Genomic DNA, 23,387 nt, shown 5'->3' with positions numbered 1-23,387 from the left:
ATAAGCATTAAGCTTGGAAATTATGCCAAAGTTTAATTCCACAGTGACAGCCTTACTTGGAACTGGCCAGCAATGATAGTTTTAAAATATTAAACATTTATTGGAACTTTCCTTTTCCAAAGACTATGTGGATTATATGTTTAAATCCTCATTACGACCCTCAGATGCAGGTACTATGTAATGCCCATCTTAAAGATATACAAGAGGTGGGTGACTTGTGTGAAATCATACAACTGTTAAGTGTGGAATTTGGATATAAATTCAGGGAGGCTAACCTTAAAGCCTGTGCTGTTAACTTTTATTTTATATTGTCTGGAAGGAAAATATCATCTAGATTTTAGTGTATTCATACAAGGTGAAATTTACAAACTGTCATCACAGGTGGGCAAAGATAAAGAAATAGGAAGATTCTATATTCTTAATATTGCTGGATTGGGGGTGATAATAAAAACATTTCAGTCAGAGAGGATGGGCAGAGTTTAGACATGCAAAGATTGGAGGAGGTGGAAAAGAAAGGTTTTCCAGTGGAAAGATTTCTTTGGTCATTTGATAATATTTGCTTAATTTTTGTTTGGATTTTCTGTCTTAAAATTTGCTAATTGATCCATCAAACTGGTTAAGATTTATGACACAAATGGCATCTAAGCATTCATGATCGATGCTCTGAGTCCGTTAAGAACCCGTGTGTATTATTTACCTAGTACTGCATATCAAATTACCCCAAGACTAGTGGCTTAAAACAACATTATCTCACAGTTTTCATAGGTCGGAAATTTGAGAGCATCTTACCTGGGTGGTTCTGGCTCAGGGTCTGAAGTGGCAGTCAGGATTCTGGCCAAGGGTGTAGTCATCCAAGTGCTTGATCAGGGTTTCCAGGGTGGCTCACACACATGGTATTTGGCAGAAGGCCTCAGTTTCTTGCCACGTGAGCCTCTCCACAGACTTTTAAAGTATGCCCACGTAATTGTAGCTGGCTTCTCCCAAAGCAAGAGACCCAAAGACAAAGCAAAGAAGAAACCACAGTGCATTTTATGACCTAGCTTCTACTGTAATCTACTGGTCACAGAGACCAACCCTGATTCACTAAGGAAGGGATTTCACAAGGGCATAAATACCAAGAGTTGGGGATAGTTGGAAGCTATCTCACAGGCTGACTACCACAGCACAAACATTTTTATGGGAGCAGAAATTTTTTTAAAGAAATAGAGAACATGGCTCCTATACTTGAACAGGTTTTGTTAATACATTTCATGTTGTTAAGTGGTTTTTTAAATAGGCATAATTTTACACAAATCAAAATGTAGTCCCTTTGGGGGAGAAGCCACTATACCAATTTTTGGGTAACTGTTAGTCTTAAATTCTTTTGTTTTTGATATGCACATGTAAAAATTATTTTTATTTTTTAGTTACAGATGAAATATCATTTTGTATTAGTTTCAGGTGAACAGCATAGTGGTCAGACATTTATATAATTTACGAAATGATCCCCTAATTAGTCTATTACCTACCTGGCATTATATATAGTTATTTCTACATTACTGACTTTATTCTTTCTGTTGTACTTTACATCCCCATGACTATTTTGTAACAACCAATTTGTCCTTTTAATTCCTTCACCATTTTCACCCAGCTCCCCCAAATCCCCTCCCATCTGGAAACCATCAGTTTGCTGTTCTCTGTTTCTATGGGTCTGTTTCTGTTTTGTTTCTTCATTAATTTTGTTCTTTAGACTCCGCATATAAGTGAGTCATATGTTATTTGTCCTTCTCCGTCTGACTTATTTCACTTAGCATGATATCCTCTAGGTCCGTCCATGTTGTCACAAATGGTAAGATTTCATTTTGTTTATGGCTGAGTAATAATCCATCGCATGTATGTACCACATCTTCTTTATCCAATTGTCTATGGATTGGTATTTACGTTGCTTCCATATCTTGGCTCTTGTAGATGTTGCTGTGAACATAAGGGTGCATATATCTATTCAAATAAGTGTTTTAGATTTCTTCAGATAAACCCTCAGAAGTGAAATTGCTGGGTCATGAGGTAGTTCTATTTTTATTTTTTGAGGAGCTTGCAAACTGTTTTTCCGCAGTGACTGTACTGTTTTGCATTCCCACCAACAGTGTATGAGGGTTCCCTTTTCTCCACATCCTTACCAACACTTGTTTTTTGATTTATTGATGATGGGCATTCTGACAGGTGTGCGGTGATATCCGATAGTGGTTAGTGATGTTCAGCATCTTTTCATATGCCTATTGGCCATCTGTATGTCCTCTTTGGAGAAATGTTTATTCAGGTCCTCTGATAAAAATGGATATCTTTGTCTTTTTCTTGACCTTAAGAAAAATGGTCTTAGGTTTTTCCTGTTGAGAATAATGTTAGCCGTGGGGTTTTTTTGTATATGGCCTTTATTATGTTGAGATATGTGTTTTCTATTCCCACTTGGATGAGAGCTTTTTATCATAAATGGATGTTGAGCTTTGTCAAATGCTTTTTCTGCTTTATTTTTATGATCATATAATTTTTATCTTTCATTTTGTTTATATGGTGTATCACCATCTTGCATCCATCTTTAACCAGGTATCTGTTCAAGGGAAGCTAGGTATTCAAGCCTTAAATGAAGAGTCAGAACAAAGTCAATGATAAACCCATATTGTTATAGGAAACATGGCTGGCCTAAGTACCCAGTCATGGAACCATTTCTTCAAGAAGTCACCACCTTTGGGGTATGGCTGCACAAGTACGGACTTCACAATTCCATTTTATTCGTATAGACTATGATGTGAATGGTATACCCCTGAAACTACACAACATGAAAGACCTAAATTAGGCCTGTAGGAACATTGTGGAGATGGAATTCCAGGCAGCCATGGTAAAAGCAAGACAATCATCCCCTCTCCTTTGAGGACCCCACAAAATTAGTGAGATAGGAAAAGAAATTATGTCAGAAATTTGTAGAGTTAACAGTTTTTTTAATGACAAATTTAGGAAGATGGCACTAAGATGTATCAATAATTTCTCAGATTCTTCATTTTCTAGCAAAGTATGCATCTGTATAGAACAGAAAAATGTCTCAGCAGCTACATACTAAATTTAGTTGTAATAAAAATCCAAAAGCCTTTTTGGTATATTTTCATTATATTTATTTAAGTAATGCAAGTTACTACTGCAATCTTATTGGGTCAATATTGTAGTTAGTAACATTCATCCTCTTCATTTACATTTTGTTTTTTCTACATGAATGCTTTTCAAAACATCACTATAACACTATAATTAGTGACATCTTCCTGGGTTTAATTGTAAGGTGTGAAGGTTCTTATATTTCTCACTCATGTTAGATATGCAAAATAGTGACCTATATAATTCATCTGTACAGCCCAGATTCTTAATCCGTTTGATTCTACTATACAAGAATCAATTTTTAACAGAAATTTTAAGATCTCTTATATAAATGCAAAGCAGATTACTCTGTATTTATGCACAGCTTAAGGGGATGGATGCCTGACAATGATAATTTTCCCAAAAGATTTAAATTGAGTGTGGGACATCATACTAAATAGAAAGAAACATGTTTTACTAGCACTTTTAACTTTTATTGGAAATAACTTAAAACTTATAGGAAAATGGCCAAAAAAAAAATCTAGTACAAAGAATACTTATGCACCCTCTACTTAGATTCACCTATTGATAAAATGTTGCTTCATTTACCTATTATTTGCTGTCTCTTGTCTCTATCTATCATCCATCTATCTATCACCTATCATGTATTCATCTGTCAATTGATCAATCAATAGATTCATCCATTTGGAGAGGAGTAAAAAAGTGTTTATACATAGAGAAAAGAAGAGAGAGAGAAAATATATATGTATGATTGTGTATGTTTTGTTTTACGTCAGTTTTTGTTTGTTTTCTGAGCCATCATGACCCTTAATCCCTAATACTTTCCTAGGCATTTCCTAAGAACAAGAATAAAATAGTCTCTTCCATAACCATAACAGTTATCAACTGCAGTAAATTTAACATTAATACTTTAATCTTCTCTTCGAATTTCAATTTTGTCAGTTGATCCAAGCAAGTTCGTTACAGAACTTTCCCCCTACAGAACAGGAGTCAGTCTAAGCTCAGTTCAGTGTAAAATTAGAGTTTAGTACAGAATCCAGTCTCAGGTCAAATATCTTTTTCTTTCTCTTATCTTTGTGTTCCACAGCCTTAATTTGTCTTTTAGACCACTGGCATTTTTTTAAGAATACATTTCCCGTACCCCATTTTAATAGACCATTTCTACTTTTGAGGTGGCCTGACGTTTCCTCATAGTTTAAGGAAAATTATGCATGTAGGTTGAAATATTCCAAAGGTAAATTTTAAGATCACGAAAATATCCTGCTCATCATCAAAATATCCCCCTAGACTTAACAACCATTGTTGGTTCTTCTTGATCTTAACTTTGTAACTCCAGGATCCCTCTACATTGATGTATCAGCCCTCAGTGTTCTACTATTAGCAAGAGCCCTCCACTCTCTTGAATTTATTTATTTTGTTATTTATCCATTTATTACCAGTTTTTATACATTCATTATTTGTTTATTATTAGGAATCACAAATACCTATTATTAGTGGTTTAGCATTTCTTAGTAGAGTTGTTTTGGTGCTCAAGTTGTCCCAGATTGGCAAATACAAGCCCCTTTAAGCCAGTTCCTCTGTTCTTGACATACCCCCTTTTTTAGAGGAAATGCTGCCTAGTTTCTGGCCTAACAAGAAACCTTCTATCATCATTCTTTCTTTCTTCTTTATACACATTTCTAATCTAGTTATTTATTGTTATTATTACTGCAGCACAGCATGCTGGGAGCAGAACATTTAAAAAATCATGATTATGAGTGATAGATTATGCGATTATAGCCTAAAAATAAAGCTGAGAAAGAAAAACTTACAGAATTTTAGCGTAGTGGAATGTCTATATTCACAGATGGCCAAAGGTATTAATAAATTATTTTAATTAAGTTAAATTAATTATTATTATGGTGTGGGTTTATAAATATTTGGTACTTAAATGCAATAATTCTTAAATTTATTTGTGCATCTTAAGCTATAAGTTTTTATTGTTAAAAATATCTTATGCATTTATTTTTAAATTGATAATGACTGGCATAAAATAATTATGATATTTTACATACTATTTTATTCTCCAGCATGTGTTTGTTTACAAGAATGATGTAACAGCTTTATTTCTAAATCCGTAGCTAATGGTAGCTTGCAAATTTTTATTAAAGTAAGCATAGTATGATTTTATTTTTAATAGTATATAACATGTAGAGTCATGTGCCCAAATATAAAATGTATAATGATGAGCTTTTACAAAAGTAAAAAGTAAAAGCACCTTTTCTAAAAGGTATAATCACCACCCAGGTCAAGATCCAGAAGATCAAAATAAATCCTTTGCTCTCCCTCCAGGATAGTACCTCTCTAATTAACCATCTATCACTGTGTATTAGCTTTGCTTATTCTTAAATTTAATATAAATGATATATATACATATTTATACAATATATACTCTTTTAGGTCTGGCTTCTTATGTTCAATATTATCCCTGTGAGATTCATCCATGTTGCTGGTTGTAGTAATAGTTTATTCTTTTTCTTTTTCTTTTTTTTTTTTTTTTTTGTGCTATGACACTGTATGAAGATATTACAATCAGTCTTGTATATTTTCCTTTTGGTGATCATTTGAGTTGTTTCCAGTTTGAGCCATTATGAATGGCTGTACACATTCTTGTCTATGTCATAGGGTATGTGTATATTCATCTATGTTTATGCATACATTTCTATAAAAAGTTTTGGGGGAGGAGTGTCAGGTTTACAAGTATACATTCCCACCAGAAATATATAAGAACTCCAATTGCTTCATATCCTCATGAATTATTTTTAAGTTTTAGCCATATCGATAGGTGTGTAATAATGTCTCATTGAGATTTTATTTGAATTTACCTTTAAGTAATCATGCTGAGCATCTTTTCTTATGCTTATTGAACATTTGGATATCCTCTTTTATAAAGTGCCTATTCAAGTCTTTTGTCCGTTTAAAAAAAATAGTTGTCTGACTTTTCGTTATTGTTTTAGACATTTTTTCTATATTCTGGTTCCTAGTCCTTTTTCATATATAAAATTTAAAATATTTTCTCCTAGTGTGCGGCTTACCTTTCCACTCTCCTAATGATATATTTTCTTTTATTTAAAAAGTGCATGTATTTTATTTTTACTAAGTTGTTGAATATATGAGCATAAAGATGTTTGTAATATTCCTTTATTAACCTTTTAATGGATATAGGATCTATAGTGATTACCCTGTTTGTTTTCTGATATTGGTGATTTGTATCTTCTCTGTTTTTATTTATGATAATGTTGCTAGAAGTTAGTCAATTGTTTTGATTTTTTTTGAAGAATGAGGGTTTTTTTGTTTTATTTATTTTTCTATTGTTTTCATATTTTTGATTTTATTAACTTCTGCTCTTATCCTTATTAGTTCCTTCCTTCTGCTTGCTTTAGATTTCCTTTTTCCTTTTTTTTTTCCTCCTAAGTTCCTGAGATAGGAACTTAGATCATTGATTTGAGAACTTTTTGTTTTTCTAATGTAAATATTTAATACTGTAAATTTTCCTATCGGCACCATTTTAGTTGCTTCCCACATATTTCTGTATGTTGCATTATAAATTGTATCTTGTGACAAACAGAAGTTCTTTATTTTAATGGTACCAATATGCCTATTTATTCATTTATGGTTAGTGTTTTTCATGTTCTGTTTAAAAATCTTTACCAAGGGCATAAAATATTCTTTTATAAAAAAATTTCCTCTAGAAACTTTATTGTTTGCCTTTTACATTTAGGTTCACGGTCCATTTGGAATTGAATTTTGTGTATGGTGGAAGGTAGAAATCAAGGTTTATTTTCTTCCACCATGTGGATAAGTCAAGTGAACAAGCATTATTTATTGAAAAATCCATCTATCCCCCACAGTACTGCAGTGGGACTCTCGTCATATTCAGGTGTCTGTTTACATATGAGTCTAGTTTTAGATTCTTTATTCTCTTCCATTGGTCCATTTATCTTTGTTTTTGAATTCTATACTGTTATAATAAGTCTTGACATCTTCTACTGTAAATCTTCCAGTTATTTTCTTATTTGTCAAGATTGTCCTGGCTAGTCCTTTTCCTTTGCATTTTCAAACACATTTTTGAATCATTTTGTCAAATTAAAAAATATATTGGATTTTGACTGAAATTTCAATGATCTATAGAGCAATTTGAAGAGACTGATACCCTTACAATAGCATGTCTTTCAATCCATGAGCATAGTATATTCACCCCACCACTCCTCATTTATATAGGTCTTCTTAATTTCTTTCAGAAATGTTTTGTATTTTTTTTATGTAGAAGTCTTGCTCGTCTTCTGTTAGATTTATTCACAGGCGTTTGGTGGTTTTGATGTGTTGTAAATGGTTCTTTTTAAAGTACATCTTCTGAAAAAAATTACATTTTCTGATTTTGCTAGCATATAGAAATGAATTCGATACTTTACATTGCTATTGCATCCAGTAATGATGTAATATTCACTTATTATTTCAAATACTTTGGATTTTTGTGGATTCTGTATGTATCATGACATATATGACTAAATCACAATTTTATCTTGTTTTCCAATCATTATATCATTTAAAAAATTTCTTTACTTATTGCCCTCACCAACATTATTGTAATGTTGAATACAAGTGGTGAGAGGGGACGTAGTTAGGACCTTTTTGAAAATCTGACTATCTAGGTCTCATATCCTCAAAATTCAGTAGATCCTGGAAAATCTACATTCTAATAAATATTCCAAGTGATAGTGATATAAGGGTGTCCTAGAAACATGCGTTACATGAAGTAATATTTTTGAAGGATAAGCTTTACTCATCAGAAGAGTTTTCTTGATTAGTATAGAATATTGCACTTTATTCTTCTCCTTCCCACCTCCATGCTCTTCCATGCTGCTGATAGATGTATAAAATGTTGTTTGCTCACATTATTTTGCTGCTTTTCTTACTCTGTCTCTAACTCATGCATGCAACAGTCTTCAGTGTTAAAATGTATAGCTCTCATCCTAAGTCAGTAATCATATTAAAAAAGAATCAATATTAAAAAGAAACTATATTTTGAAGTTGTTGAGGTCACAGTTGAATTTAATCCTGTCTATGCACACAACTATATCCACACATGTACACACATAAACAATCACTTGGGTATTGCCTCATGATGGAAATAATATGAGATAAAAATAGGTTTTAAAGGATACACCATTACATAAAATAGGCTCGAATACTATGAAATTACTTGAAAGATGTATAGATACCATGTGGTTTTCTAAATATGATTAGTTTTAAATCAAAGGCGCAATGTATTTTCTTAGACTAAGAGATAAAACATGCCATGGATACTTACAGGAAGAGTAGAGGTACAAAAATAGCTGAAAATATTCATAGAATATTAGAACTGGCAGGATCTTAGGATCACCTTATCTGACCCTTGCATTTTGTAGCTGAGGTGACAGCTCCATCCTGGTAGAGCGAGTGGCATGTCCAATGTTAATTGATGGCAGCGGTGGTACTAGGAACAGCACCCACCATCCCTGATTCCTACTCCAGGGCTCTTCTCCTGATGTCACTCAGTCAGATATTTATGATAAGAAGTCATGTATATAAAAGGAATTACAGAGAATAAATAGTGTGAAAACATTGGAACAAATAGACAAAAGTGAATCTTTCATATCGGATAAGAGGTAGACACATGAAATGGGACTACCTTTGTAAGGGATTTGTTAGAAAGATGTGAGAACAGAGAGGCAAAGTAAAAAGAGAACAGGGACAAAATAAATGAGACAAAGAGGATAGTAAAATAGGGAAGCCAAAAAATGGACGATCATAGGCAGAAATTAAAATATGGTAAATTCGAGAATATGAAGGCAGATGTATTTTCATGTCATTTTTGTAAAAAGTACATCTATGTAGAATTATATCAATAACAAAATATTCCATAATGAGTCTATAGACATCCTACCCTGAACAAGCCTGATCTTTCCTGATCTCGGAAGCTAAGCAGAGTCTGGCCTGGTTAGTATTTGGATGGGAGACCACCTAGGAAGACCAGGTACTGTGATTGTAAAAAAAAAAAAAAAGTCCATGATGAAATAATATGAAAGTGCATTTTAACTCCTTTGAAGAAATGTAAACATAAAATGGAAACGATATTAAGTTTTGAATCCTCTAAAATGTTGAATGAATAAGAAACAGAAATTCAAAAATATACTTCTTTATATCAAGAATCATTACTATGTAAAAATCAAAGAAACACAAGGAAAGCTAAGGCTAGGTATTCCTTCAAATGACTTTATTTGTTTGTTTACTTGTTTGTTTATATTTTTGACATGGCTGATGAATGAACATACAAAAAGGTGGAGAATCCCAAACTTCTGAAACAATTAAATAGCACTGTATTAATTCAAAGAGGTGTACAGTTTGTAAAGTATTCAGAATTGTATGAGTTTATTTTCTTTAGCACTTTCTTAGAAGTCTGAATCTAAATGTTCTAATCACAATATTAGTTAGCAGCCTAATGAGTCATGGTTCATTTGATGAGCCAAATAACCTTTGTTATGCTTCTTGGGATAAAAGGTATCCATTTTTAATCTATGTTTAACAGAGATAAATAGGACATTATAATGAGACAAATGAAATAGAAAAGCAAATTCAAAATGTGGCTAGTCAATCAAATATACATACTTAACAAATCAATATACTAGTTAAGGACACTGGATTTGAAGTCAGGCAGACATAGATTTGGTTCCCAGTTTAGCTACTCATTATTTATATAATTCTCATTCACTCTTTTTTCCTCTTCTTTATTTTCTCCTTCCCTCTCTCTTTCCCTCACCTCCCTTCTTTTATTCAAAAATATCTGTTGAGCATTTACTATGTACTGGGTTCATGCCATAGACTAGTGGGCCAATTCATCTCACATTCCTGAGGGAGAACATAGAAAGTTTATAGGAAATCAATTTGTGGTGTGCAACACAACAAAGGTGCAGATGCAGAAATGAGTCAGACTTGCTGAGAAAACTCAAAGCAGACTGGAGGTAAATAATAGGAGATGAATTTGGAAAGATGAGTTGAAATCAGGTTGTGAAGGCTTTTGAATGCCAGAATAAGCAATTTCAAGTTATCATGAAGAGAAATGGCTAACAATTAGAAATAAAGTGGTTGAGGAGGTAGCCTAGTACAGAAAGACCAAAGGAGGAGGTTATTTCAAGAAGAATAGATTACTACATACTTTAAAAAGTCCAAGAAAGAAATGAATTTAACTGTTAGAAAGATGTTGATGACCTTTAAAATAAAATTGGTTGTGGGTAGAGACAGAAATCAGTCATAGGAATGAAAAAGAAATTGAGGGAGGGGAAAAACAAAACAAAACAAAACAAAAAAACCAAAGGAGCCTATGGGGCTAAGAGTTCCACAGGGAAGTTAAATAGGATGGAAAGGAAATAGTATGGTAGAGATTGAGGAAGCAGTAAAGCAAAGGGCGGATATATTTTTCCTAAGAGAAGAATTGCTACCTATATGTGAAGAAAGAGATCAATGTAGAGAGACTGAAGAGTCTAGGGTACAGGAATACAAGATAAGAGTGAGCACTGACAGCTGAAATAGAGAGGAAAGTCTTGCAGAGTCAGAGTAGCACTTCCTCCTCTGAAACTGGAGGGCATGACTTGACACTGAAATTTCTTTTGTAGCAGGGAAGGAGTCAAGGTAACATTTATCTGTATACTCCGGGTGGGCTCTTATTAGAAAGAATAGTGGCAACATAAGCCACAAAATGACTAAGTGACTGAAGCTGAAGAAAGACAAACATAAAAGAGTTTATCCCATCAATAGCTTCAGTAAGAGGATCAAACTATTCTGATTCACTCTCCAGAAACTTTTATAGGTCCATCTGCTGTGTAACATATGAAGGTTGCTGTGCAGACATTCAAAGAAATGTAAAATGCCCTTGATCTTCACCTTTTCTTCAGAAACAGTGGCACAGGGTTATAGAGACTACAGGTCCAATCCAAAGACATCTGTGCTCTAAGTCACCAAATAAAGAGAAAGTTGAAGGTTAAACGAATGGGTATTTATGTAAAGATAAATATATCATATAAGTCAACGGTTGTAAAAGAGGGCCACTCAATTCTGCGTAAATATGCCTAATCTCCATTTAAAGTATCAACTCTCTTATACTTGTATATACTTTTCTCTATTCTCTATCTCCAAGATTCAAGGAGGCTGGTAAGAGAGCTTCTGAGAATTTCTGATCTGGGTCTCTCTCTATGAGAGCTCTGGGTTGGTAAAAAGGGAGCAGAGGGGTACCCTGGGTGCAGTGCCCTCCTCCATGACCAGCTGGACCTAGGCTTACACCCCAGGAGTAATAATTTTATGCAAAGAAAGCTGAAGCAGGTATATCTGGCCAGGCTAGATCCTGTAAGTTAAAGAGACCCTAGTGTGCACTCGAAGAGCAGAGTAAGTACATTTGGCGGGAGAGGGCACAGTGCTGACTGGGCATCTTTGCTTTGGAGTCTCCTCTTTCGCATCAGCTTATCTGTGCCAAGAGCTGAAAACTCAGGCTGCGGGCAGGAGGCAGGATGTCAGTTCAGAGCACTGACCCATTAGCTCTGTGGCTGGGAGAGGAGTTAGGGGGAGTCCTGAGCGCCAGCCAGGGATAGCCTGCCTGATCTCTGCTCCAGTCCACAAATCCTTAACGGATTTTCTTTCTCTCCCTTCACCCTTTTCTCTCCTTTGCTTTCTTTCTTTCTCTCTCTCTTTCTTCCTTTTTCCCTCTCTTTTTCCCCTCCTTCCCCATCCCCTTTCCCTTCCTCTCCCATCCCCCTCTCCCCTCCCCCTTTCCATGTGTGTGAGCCTCTTCCTTTCCCCTCCTCCCCTTTTCCGCCTCTCTCCCTCTCTCCATCTCCTTCTCCCTCTCAGCTCGCCGGGCGACCCTGCTTCTGCCTCCCACATTAATGGCGGCATCTTCGGAGGATGATATAGACCGGCGGCCCATCAGAAGAGTCCGCTCCAAGAGTGACACACCGTACCTCGCGGAGGCTAGGATCTCCTTTAATCTAGGGGCAGGTAAGGACTACCCTCTTGCTTTGCTCTCTCCCCCACCTCGCTACCTTCCCTACCTTTCCTCCTAGCCGGCTGGCTCAGCCCCCAGCCCCTCCTATGCTTTTCCCCTCCTGGATGTGCCCTCCCTCCTACCCCTCTTCCAACCCAGCCCTGCGCTCAACGCTCGGCGCGTGCTCACTCACTCTCTTTGTGTCGCCCGCCAGTGTACAGAGGTGTGGTGTGTGTGTGTGTGTGTGTGTGTGTGTGTGTGTGTGTGTGTGTGTTAGGGAAGTGGGGGAGGGTAGTGCGTGGAGCCCTATATTCGCTCAGGAGTTACACGCGGGCTTTCCCCTTACATGAAGAAAAGAAAGTGTTGTCACTGATAACAATGATCATAAGAATAACCAAGAGCTGGGTCAGAATGCGAATGCGCAGGCTGTGGGAGGAGGGTCTGGCCAGGCTCTACTGGTGGGGTTTGCTGGTGGGGCTAGTACCAGGTGGGTGAAACTTGGTGACATTCAGACTCTGGTGATTTTTCTGGGTTAATACCACTGCTGCAGTGTTGGAGTAGGAGAGGGAGGTGGGGTTGACATCTGGGAACAAGACCTTTTCCTTGCATCAAGCAGTTGGTAAGCAATCATGATGATAATAATAATAACAAGGTCTATAGGATACATGTTAGGTGATTTGATGGTGTCACTGGAACGGGTGCCCAAAGTGCCCCAGATGGTATTAAGTGAAAAGAGTAACTGAGGTGGAGGAGGGAGGGAAGAAGACAGGAGACTAGGGAGGAAGGGAGGAGCAATAGCTAGGACTGAGGGATTGAGAGAGTCAAATTGCTTCAGTTGAAATCTCTCAAGGTTACCTGATGAGTACCCAGTGCCTGCTGCCCCCATTGCCGCTATTGCTCCAGATTCACAGGCAGACCTCACCCCTCATTACTAATAGATGGTCACTATTACTGGAAGGAAGTTGTTCACTACTAACTTCATAGCTCTGCCTTTTCTGAATAACTCCTAAGCTTCCACCCTAGTTTGTATCTCTTCCGTTCTAGAGTCCCTTAGTATACTAGCAACTCCAACACAAAAAGAGTGATGATATTTTTAAACTGACCCCTTTTCAGAGTAAGTTTAAAAAGTAGATGATACCTTTTTCTTTAGAAAACTAAACATTTGAAAATAGAACGGAATCAAACAAAATGTGTGTGTGTGTGTACAAGTGTGCTGTAGCAAGGAGAACCTTCAAATGATGAGTATTGTATACACTATTGAGAAGTATGGACAAAAGAGAAAACTGTATAGAAAATAAATGTGTTCACTAAGCAACCATGTCTATGACTGAAAGAATGGCAACTAAGTGTGCCAAAGTAATCAAGTTCCTTGAAGTGCAATTTTTTTGTCTTGGTGATTTTGAATTTCTAATCATGTTTTCTCAGCAGTCCTGGAATGTTTGCCTCTGGATTTTGGGGCTGGGGAAAGAGAACTTCATTAAGAGAAGCTCTGGCAGTTTTTGTGGCATGCTGTAGTTGTCCCATCCAGTGACATCAAGACCTATTCTATTGAGCCCTTTTCTGTCAAACTCTTGTATATTCCCTTAGTGGTTTTGGCTAACACAGGAGGAAAAGGGCTAAATCTGCAATTAGTAAAGGCCGTTTATTTTCTACTAGTACTTTTATAACAGAACAATAAAATAAAGCACTAAAAAGGGTTTCAGATTTCAGCTATCACTGACATATTGAACTACTTTGCCACCACATTAAAACCAGTGACCTTTTTATTCTGGTTAAATTGCTCTAGAGGCCAATTAAAAGATTGGACTTTGCAGAAAGGACATGTCTTTCGTTCATCTGGAAATACCAATCCAAACAAGCTCCCAGTCCCTTCCAATTGTCCCTTAGAACAACCTTAAAAGCAAAGTACCCAGAAAGACACTGCCGGCAAGAAAGAGAAATGCTGTGGAGAGGGTGTTGGTAAAGGAGGGAGTGCAGTTGCAGCCGGCTCTGTTCTGCGGTTAGGAGAGCTGTCCTCTCTCGGTGGTGCTGAAGCGAAAGACTGTGTGACAGAGACGTGACTGCTGGACAGCAGGGGGAGGGGTGCTCAGTCTCTGTGATGGAATCCCAGGGAAAACGCAGAAGATTTGGCCGCCAAAAACTTTTCTATCCCTGCCCACTTAGAGTTGTCGCCTGTTTACTATGCCTCACGCCTACTGCTTCAATTGCTCAAATCAGGCTGTTTTGCTCTAATTTTGCACTGGCTGCTCATTCCTGGGCTTTGTTTATTTTCGAACTGATTTGTGGTTGCTTTCCTGACATAGTAAAATCTACTTGCAGATGTTCCTTTCCTCAGCTTTTAAAAGTAATTGTAACCTCTGGTTTAAAAAGCAAACAGCCTTATTTATATCCTTGAGCAGCAAGTTGTAATTAAACTATTAGTGTCATTATCAGTATTGCCGAACAGAGAAGAATGCACACCCCAGATAAACTACATAATTTGGGCATAGAGAGAATTTTTTTCTCTTAATAACAATTTATAAACAATTAAGGAAGGAAGCTTTCATCTGCTCTTTCTTCCCATTCCTCTCCTACCCCAGTCATTTGTTTATTCTTTTCAGATAAATTCTTTATTGGTTTAAACTATTTATGTTTAATATTTGCTTTCTCACACCCACTTACCATATATAAGTTCATGTTTAATGTTTTGTAGGTTTAATAATGCTTTGAGGAAATAAATATACCCATTTTACTTGGATATCATGAAATCATTTGACATGCTGACTCCTTCAAACTAATCTTTACAGTTGCCAAATAAAGTGGACTGGATATTTTGAACATCAATTAAATACTTAAGAATTTCTCCAACTATATTCTGTCCCTGATAATACTTAATAATATAATTTTAGAAATAGCTCTCTAGCTTAAGTGAAGGATATACTCCTTCACCTACAGTCTCAAGTCAGTCAAAGAATAGCACCAACATGTAGATCTTTCATAACTTGACAAAGATGTTAACTTTAAGATTCAGCCTAAATTGAGAGTAGAGGTTAGAAATTTTTTGAACTATGACTTTTATTATTCTAAAAGAGCCTCTTTTGTAGGTTTAACTTCTCTTCAGCATTTAGTATATCAATATAGCATATATTGATAGATGATTGTTTGCTGAAGATAGTATAAATGCTAGAGAAAACCAAGCCAATGTACTTACTGAAAGTTACCCAGACACATCAGATTTCATTTAAAACATTGGAAGAGGTTTTTTTCCTTGAGAATTTCAAATGTATTAAAAGGACATCATGTAACAGAAGAGTATGTTCACACTTTTAGCAGCAAGTGTTTCTAATTGTGTTCTCACTTAGTAATGAACATCACTGACATTTAGCTTGTAAAAACTTATCCTGTCTTATGAGGTCATTCATTCACTACATTGAAGTGAATGTAATGGAGAGTTGCAGCTCATCTGGCAGATATTTTCCTGTGGGCTACTGTATTCTATTTTTATTTATATTGGCAGTATATATAAAAGAGTATTTGATACATAGAAGGTGCCGAAACTGAAAAGTTCTCTGTAATTGCACACTAAAATGAATGAAAATGTTATGGTAAATAGAGGATTTGAACACATTTAAAATTTCTTATAGGAATGTCAAAAGAAGGAAGACTAGTCATCCTGATGATTTAGGATTATTTAAAACACAAAACCTATATTGGACACTTTTGAGAAGATTAAGTATTTTTCTAATCGTATGGAGGTTTAATCTTTATTGACATTTCAGAATTGTTTTGTATGGGAGAAATTTTAAATTAATAGTATGATCAGTCCCAGCATATTTATTCTCTTTGCAAGGCTGAGATTTGTTTTAGTTCTTGATGTCTCCCAAGGATAGCTGTTTCTGACTTCCACTGGTCTCTTCCACTCTTTCAGGTCCAGATGGTAATGGCAGTGAAAATAAGCTTGCTCTGGACACCTATAAGAATGAATGGGTCAGCTAGATTAAGTTGTAAATTGGGTCTCAGGAGATCTCTTTCCTAACTTTCTAGAGGTGAAAGACTTTTATCTCTTAGATAAATTAGGAAGGCCCATGATGTTGATAACTCACAGCCATAATGTGCTATCATTACTTGATATTGTGAATATTGTCATGCTGAACCAAGATTGTTTCACCACTCTAAAAGTCTTGGTAAGCATCTTCCTACACTCTTTCCCAAAGAATGTCAATATATCCCTCATTATATATGTATAGTTATATAGTTAATTATATAGTTATATATTTGTTACTGATTTTAAATTGAAAGCAGATCATATGGGACTGGCTTTTATTTGCTGGGCCCAAGCTCTCCTTTTAGGTATTGATTCTCACTTTTGGTAGCCAGAATCTAAGTGGCTGACCACATATATGATCAGTAGTCTCTACTGTGGGGCTTTCTGAGGGTCTGCCCTCCTTCTGTGTCTTTGGTAAAGTTAGCTAACCCTGATAATCTTATTATGTCATGTATTAAGGTGGTACCAGTGAAGACCACTCCAGATAACATAAATATCTATACAAGACACAGGAATGTAAATAATTAGCACTATGAGGAAATAGAAATCCTTTTGCTGCAAATATATAACCATAAATATATAACATATAAACCATGACATTATTTCAACAACAATTTATATATTTATGAGACAACTCAAACAGAAAATCTATGTTGAGTGGTAAAATTTACTTAGGATATTTTGCCTAAGTACTTGGTTGTTTTGTCTGTATATATCCATATAATTTAATTTCATGGAAGAACACAGAGATGTGCTTTATAAGAAAAATATGAGGCAAAAATCAGATGAACATGATTGTGTAATGCATCTCTTCCACTAAGACAGTGGACAAGCTATTTAACCTTTCTGGGCTTGATTTTCTCAGCTCTAAGATGAGGGGTTTGAAATGTAACATCTTTAAAACTCAGTCCAATAAAAAGTGTTTATTAATAGCTGCTACTTCTAACTGTATTATTGGATACATACTATACTCCAGTTTTACATATATTTTTATTTATGGTATAAACCATATAGAATAGAATAATTATAATAAGAATTAAAACCTTTGATTCCAGCTAAGTTATGAAAATAAGTTGAGTTAAAAGAAAATCAATATATAAAGTACATTTATATATACCATATTAATTAAAATACTTTTAAATATTCAGAGATTAGTTTCTTGAACACAGTTGATATTCTATAAATATCTGACTGAATAGATATTAGAGAAATTTTAGCAACAAATGGAGAGTGAGGAAACTAAATATTAATATGGTTCTCAATTGCCATTTTAAGTCTATTAGCCTGTTCTCCTTTATAATTAAATAATATAAGATCTATGTTTTCCTTTTATTCTTTTAAATTACCGAAGGTAAACAATTATGTCAACCAGCCAAATATCAGCATTCAACCAAGCTTCAACACACCCCTTTGGAATTTGCAGATAGAATGATCCTCTCTTCTAGCACTTACTGTAAAATGTGACTATGAACTACAAAGAACTATTTTTTCATTTTCCTTTACCAGCATATAAACTGACAGGAGCAAATAAACTATTCGTCAGAATAAGTGCAAAAGGCAACACATGATATTGATACATTTTCATAATACAATTGAATACTAAGCAAATATTTAAAAATTACTTATGGAGTTACTCTTTGATATATGCAACTTTAATTCATGATCATTATTTATTGTACAAGTAAAAGAGTTAAAATTTAAGTGAGAAGAGAAGATAACTTGTAGAAATGACTATTTTTCTCTTTGACTTAATAACATAAGAAGAGGGATATACAATATAGCCAGTGTGTTATGTTATGTAAATGAAAAAGGGCTTGAAGGAATTATTCGCAGATATAAGATTTTCTTCATTGTATGGTACAAGAACTCTAGCATTTTTGCATTTTGTTTCATCATTCTCCCTACCCACTTTGGTAGGTGATAAAGTGAATGTGATTTTGGGGGGAGGGGGGGAATGGGGCATGTTGACATTTTAATTGCTCTAATTTACAAGTCTTTTATATGATGAATAGTTAAATAAAAGACAAAATCAATTTTATGGCCTTATTGAATGATGAGGGAATAGCATGACTTTATACATGGGGTTATCGAAGGACATGGGAATAATCTTTTGCCAGTAGTTATTTAACATTTATGAAGGCAATGTTGTGTAAAAGCCTATAAGGTTTCCTATTGATCTTTTCTCCCACATTTGTATACTCTAAACTAACAATTTAGCAACAGAATCTTTGAATAGTAAATACCTGGGCTGTAATGGTAGACATGCAGTTTCAATTTGATCATTTGCCTTTTATAGACATAAATAGCTCATTATTTCTGGATTTCTACCAATCAAACAACAAGAAGTTGGTTTAACAGTCAATCATGGCTTACTTAAAAGTATAGAAAGAGCTTTGTTGTGCTTGAATTTGTCCCTTATTCCTTCTGAGCCCTGTTTTGAGGATAGTAGTGGAGAAAGATGAGAAGAAATAATAGTACTTATTCACTTAACAAATATTAAGAAGTTACATATGAATCAGACAATATTTTAGACACTTGGACTACATTAATGATCAAAACAAACAACATTTTACCCTCATGAATTTTAACTTCTTAAAGTGGGTTATGGGCAATAAACAATACAATACAATATCTAAGTATAGTATTGTATAGTATTTTATAAGTTAAATACTGAAGCAATATGGGTACAAGAAAAGGGGTAGATTGCCAGATAGTCAACATTGAGAAGAGGGAATTTGAACAAAGTTCCCCAAAGTAGATGAAGGAATGAGCAATGCCAATATGGGGTGAAGGACATTGCAGGAGAAAGCTGAGGGAAAGTGAGTGTAAAAGCTTAAAATCAGGAGCGTTCTAGGTATGTTCAAGACTCTGACAAGGAGCCCAGTGTGGCTGGGGTGGAGTGAGTCAAGAGGAGAATGGTAGAGAGGAGATTCATGAAGGAATAGGGACCAGATTACATTGGGTTTGGTCGGCCACTGCCAAGACTTTAACTTTACTTCATGAATGTGAGACAATGCAGGGATTTTAGCATAAGAGCAACACAATCTGAAATAGATTTTAAAAATATCACTGGACTAGAAGTTTCCCAAAAAATTAAAAAGGCATATATCTTATTACCCAGCAATTGCACTTCTGGGTATTTATCCAAAGAAAACCAAAATAATAATTCGTAAAGATCTATGCACCCCTATGTTCATGGCAGCACAATTTATAACAGCCAAGATTTGGAAGCAACCTAAGTGTCCATCAACAGATGATTGCATAAAGAAGTTATGGTTCATATATACAGTGGAATATTACTCAGCCATTAAAAAATGAAATCATAACATTCACAATGAAATGGATGGACTTAGAGGTTATTATGCTGAGTGAAATAAGTCAGACAGAGAAAGATAAATGCCATATGATTTCACCTATTTGCAGAATCTAAGGAACAACAACAACAACAAAAAACAAACTAATAAAAAGCAGACTCACAATTATAGAGGACAATCTGGTGACAGCCAAAGGGGAAAGAGTTAGGGAACTGGGAGAAAGAGGCGAAGGGTTAAAGAAGTACAAATTAGTAGTTGATAAGTGGTCATGGGGATGGAGAACATGGCATTGGGAATACAGTTAGCACTGATGTAATGACTAGGTGGAGAGCCAGAGGAGAGAAAGAGCAATCAGGGGGATTGTTTTATAGGCTATATCAATGTCTAACCAAAGTACTGTGTACTTCAAACTAATAAGAAAATAATTTTTAAAAAGATCACTGGACTTGCTATGTTAAGAACAGACTATAGTGGGCAATGCGGAAACAGGGAAGCTGACTTGGAAGCTGTTAGGGTAATCCAGAGAAATGGTAGTGGCTCAGCAGTGTCATATAGCAGAAGCAGTGAGAAGTCAGATTCTGTATGCATTTGATCGTATAGCCAATGAGCTTTCATAATGTATGGAATGTGTGTTTTGCAAGAAGGTGAGGACCAAGGAGTACCTCAAAGGTTCCACCTGAACAATAGGAAAAATAGAAGGGCCATTTGGGGTCATAGGGGAATGGTTGGGAGTTCAAATACACACATATCAATTGTGAGATGTCTACTAGACACCTGAATGGAGATATCAAATAAACAGTTATACAAGTCTGAGGTTAAAGATGAGGTCTGGTCCAGAAACAAATATTTGAGTTGTCAGCACATAGAGAGCATCTAGTATACTGTGTCAAGGGCTTTATAAGTATTTGCTCATTTATTTTTCATAATGACCCTATTCTAGAGATTGGCATTATTACTACTATCCTTATTTTATCCATGTGGTAACTAAGTCACAAAGAAGTTAAATAACTTAGCAAAGGTAATATAGCTAATAAAAGGAATAAGAAGATTTTGAATTTGGATCATGTTTTATATAATTTCAAAACCTATATTTTTAGTGGCCATGATTTATTATAGGAGAACAAATATATTATCTGCTTTGCTATGAGATCGAATTTTAAGCTGAACATGGCTAAAGATAATAAAGAGAACTAGAATGCATTCTAGCTCGGTATTTTAAAAAGTTGGTTAGGATTCGCTGTAGAAAATGCACTTTACATCACCTCACATAACACACATACATATTTATAACTGGAATAAAATACAGTTGACCCTTGAACAACATGATAGTTAGGGGCATCTACTCTCCTACACACTATCAAATACTCACATGTAACTTTTGACTCCTCCGAAACTTAACTATGAATAGCCCACTGTTGACTGAAAGCCTTCTTGATAACATAAATAGTTGATTCACATGTATTTTGTATGTTATGTGCATTATGTACTGTATTTTTATAATAAGCTAGAGAAAAGAAAATCATAATAGAAACTTATAAGAGAAAGTACATTTACACTATTATAAATATTTATTGAAAAATCTTCATGTAAGTGGACTCGTGCAGTTCAAACCTGTGTTGTGCAAAGGTCAACTTTATTCCTCAAAATACCCTTTTAAAGTGTAAATGTCCTCTGATGAGCTACAAATTCAGAAACTATCATGTAAGTAACATTTTCTTAGCAAAATTTCACCCTCATTCAATCCTTGCTTATACTACAGAATGAATATGAACAGCATGAAATGAGAAAGGAAGTCACCCTCAGACTCTGAAAATTAAGGAAATTTAAATCAGAATACTTTATCCTCTGTCCAGAGTTGAATGTATCAACCTGATTTTTTTTTTTTTGCAAAGGACACGTAGAAATGGCCACTTGTAAAAGAATAATCTATTGGACTTTCTAACAATCCTTTGAACTTGAAGGAGGTATTGTGAAGGAAGGTAATAAAAAGGAGAGAGAGATAGAGGGAGAAGAAAGAAGGGAGACAAAAAGGGAAGGGAAAAGAATACAACTTTTCAGTTCGAGAATCCATCCATACAAGGCAGGAGAATACATAAAAAATTATAGATTCTGGGCCTTTGAGTGTCAAGAAGAACATCTCTTGTCTGAATAATGGACACAATGATTCCATGATGGGTTTGGAGCTCTGCTAGTTCCAAAATATGAGTGTGCTACTTATGAGTTAAATCATCTCTCTGAATCTTTGAAGCCTCTAACATGGGGATAACACTCCCTGCCTAGTTTTCATTATTACTTTGAGGACCAAATGTGAAAATGCTTTGCCAACAGCCAAATGCTATTCAAAAGCAAGAAACAGATGTGGTCTGGATGAATGGGACAGATTTAAATGTCTAGCTCTGGCACAAAGTCACAAGAATGAAAATGTGAAAAACAGATTAATTCTACCTAAAATGTTGCCTTTGCCATGGCTAAAAATTCAACATAGCCTAATAGTCCAGAAATATTGAAGAGAGCACCCACCAATTAAAAAATTTAAGCTATGTTCCTGCCTCCTCTGTCAACTCTCAGCATTGTATGAAATATGGTCACCTTAGAACATTATTATCCATTTGTAAGAGACAAAGGGCTTGAATTTTTATGAGTTTTTGAGAATTGCAGAAACATTTAACTTCTTAGTGCCACCCCCGCATCTCTTCAACTTTCTACTTGATTACGGTCCTCAAGAAGATACCTGTCATTTTGAACTAAAGTAACTCTACTGCACACCAAAATTACTGGCCAGCGTTATGTGGGGCATTAGTTCAACTTGGCCTTAGACAGACACTTGGCCGAATAACCAGGTGCACCCTTCTTTCACATTCTCTCCTTTTCTTCACTTTCTCTGCTCCAACTGAATACCCTACTTATTTGTTTTGACCTTAAAGAAAAAACACAACCAAAGGTTTCAAGCGAAATGCTTGTTTCAGAGAGAGAGAGAGAGAGAGAGAGAGAGAGAGAGAGAGAGAGAGAGAGAGAGAGAGAGAGAGAGAGAGAGAGAGAGAGAGAGAGAGAGAGAGAGAGAGAGAGAGAGAGAGAGAGAGAGAGAGAGAGGCAGAGAGAGGCAGAGAGAGGCGGGCAGAGGCTTAAATATCCCCTTGTGTATCTGCGGAAGTCTAGGGTTGTTCATTACCTCCTACTCAACCCATAGAATTACACAATTTACACAGCACAGCTGTGGAGCCAGCTGTCTGCGTTCACTCCAGACCTGTGTTACACTGCCTTTCAGCAACATCCTGCCTATATCTGCTCATGACTCTGGCTGTAATCAGCTAAGAAGCAACTATTTCAATAAGAAAAGTGACTTCCACCAGCCATTTTGACATAGGACTTAGAGCTGCCTTACAAGTAAGGCAGCTTTCATGTTCGATTTGTTCATCTAAAATAGAGCAGGTAGAAACAAAATTATGAGTGACTGGATTTTTATTTTATTTTTATTTTTTGTCTTCCACTTCTACAGTTTGGAGGATGCTCCAAAGCTATGGATTTTATTCACATACATGTAAAAGTTTTCAGCCAATATCTGGTTCTGGAGCTATAATGGGTAATGCAGACCACACCAAATTTCAGTAATCATGGATTCCCCGTTATATACAATTTATAATACCACATGATTTTCATGAATGTATTTGTGCATTTTGACATAAAAAAGATATTTGATTAATAGTCTTCAAGCAAATTAAATGCTCAATATATTGTTACAATTTTATGAAACTTCACAATGACTAAATCTTTTTTCAAGTTGTAAAACGACCGAGGTAGTTTTCCTTTATTCTCTCATGTAAGAAGCTCATTTTAAACATGAGGTAGTAAATTGTTAGTATGGTTTCTGACATTTTAG

General features: G+C 35.4%; 1 protein-coding gene across 6 annotated transcripts in view; it reads left to right on the top strand.

Moving 5' to 3' along the window:
- Positions 1-23,387, top strand: part of PHACTR1 (phosphatase and actin regulator 1) — a 537,206-nt gene that overhangs the window by 59,416 nt on the left and 454,403 nt on the right. For all 6 annotated transcript variants that reach the window (XM_036237037.1, XM_036237042.1, XM_016123253.2 and 3 more), the window contains one exon: positions 12,040-12,186. In XM_036237037.1, coding sequence (XP_036092930.1) covers positions 12,040-12,186 — 147 coding nt within the window. The remainder of the gene's footprint in view (positions 1-12,039; positions 12,187-23,387) is intronic.

This window comes from Rousettus aegyptiacus, unplaced genomic scaffold, assembly GCF_014176215.1.
Source record: "Rousettus aegyptiacus isolate mRouAeg1 unplaced genomic scaffold, mRouAeg1.p scaffold_m13_p_1, whole genome shotgun sequence".
Taxonomy (NCBI): domain Eukaryota; kingdom Metazoa; phylum Chordata; class Mammalia; order Chiroptera; family Pteropodidae; genus Rousettus; species Rousettus aegyptiacus.
The sequence above is the reverse complement of the archived record's forward strand: the minus strand, read 5'-3'. Positions and strand labels throughout refer to the sequence as shown.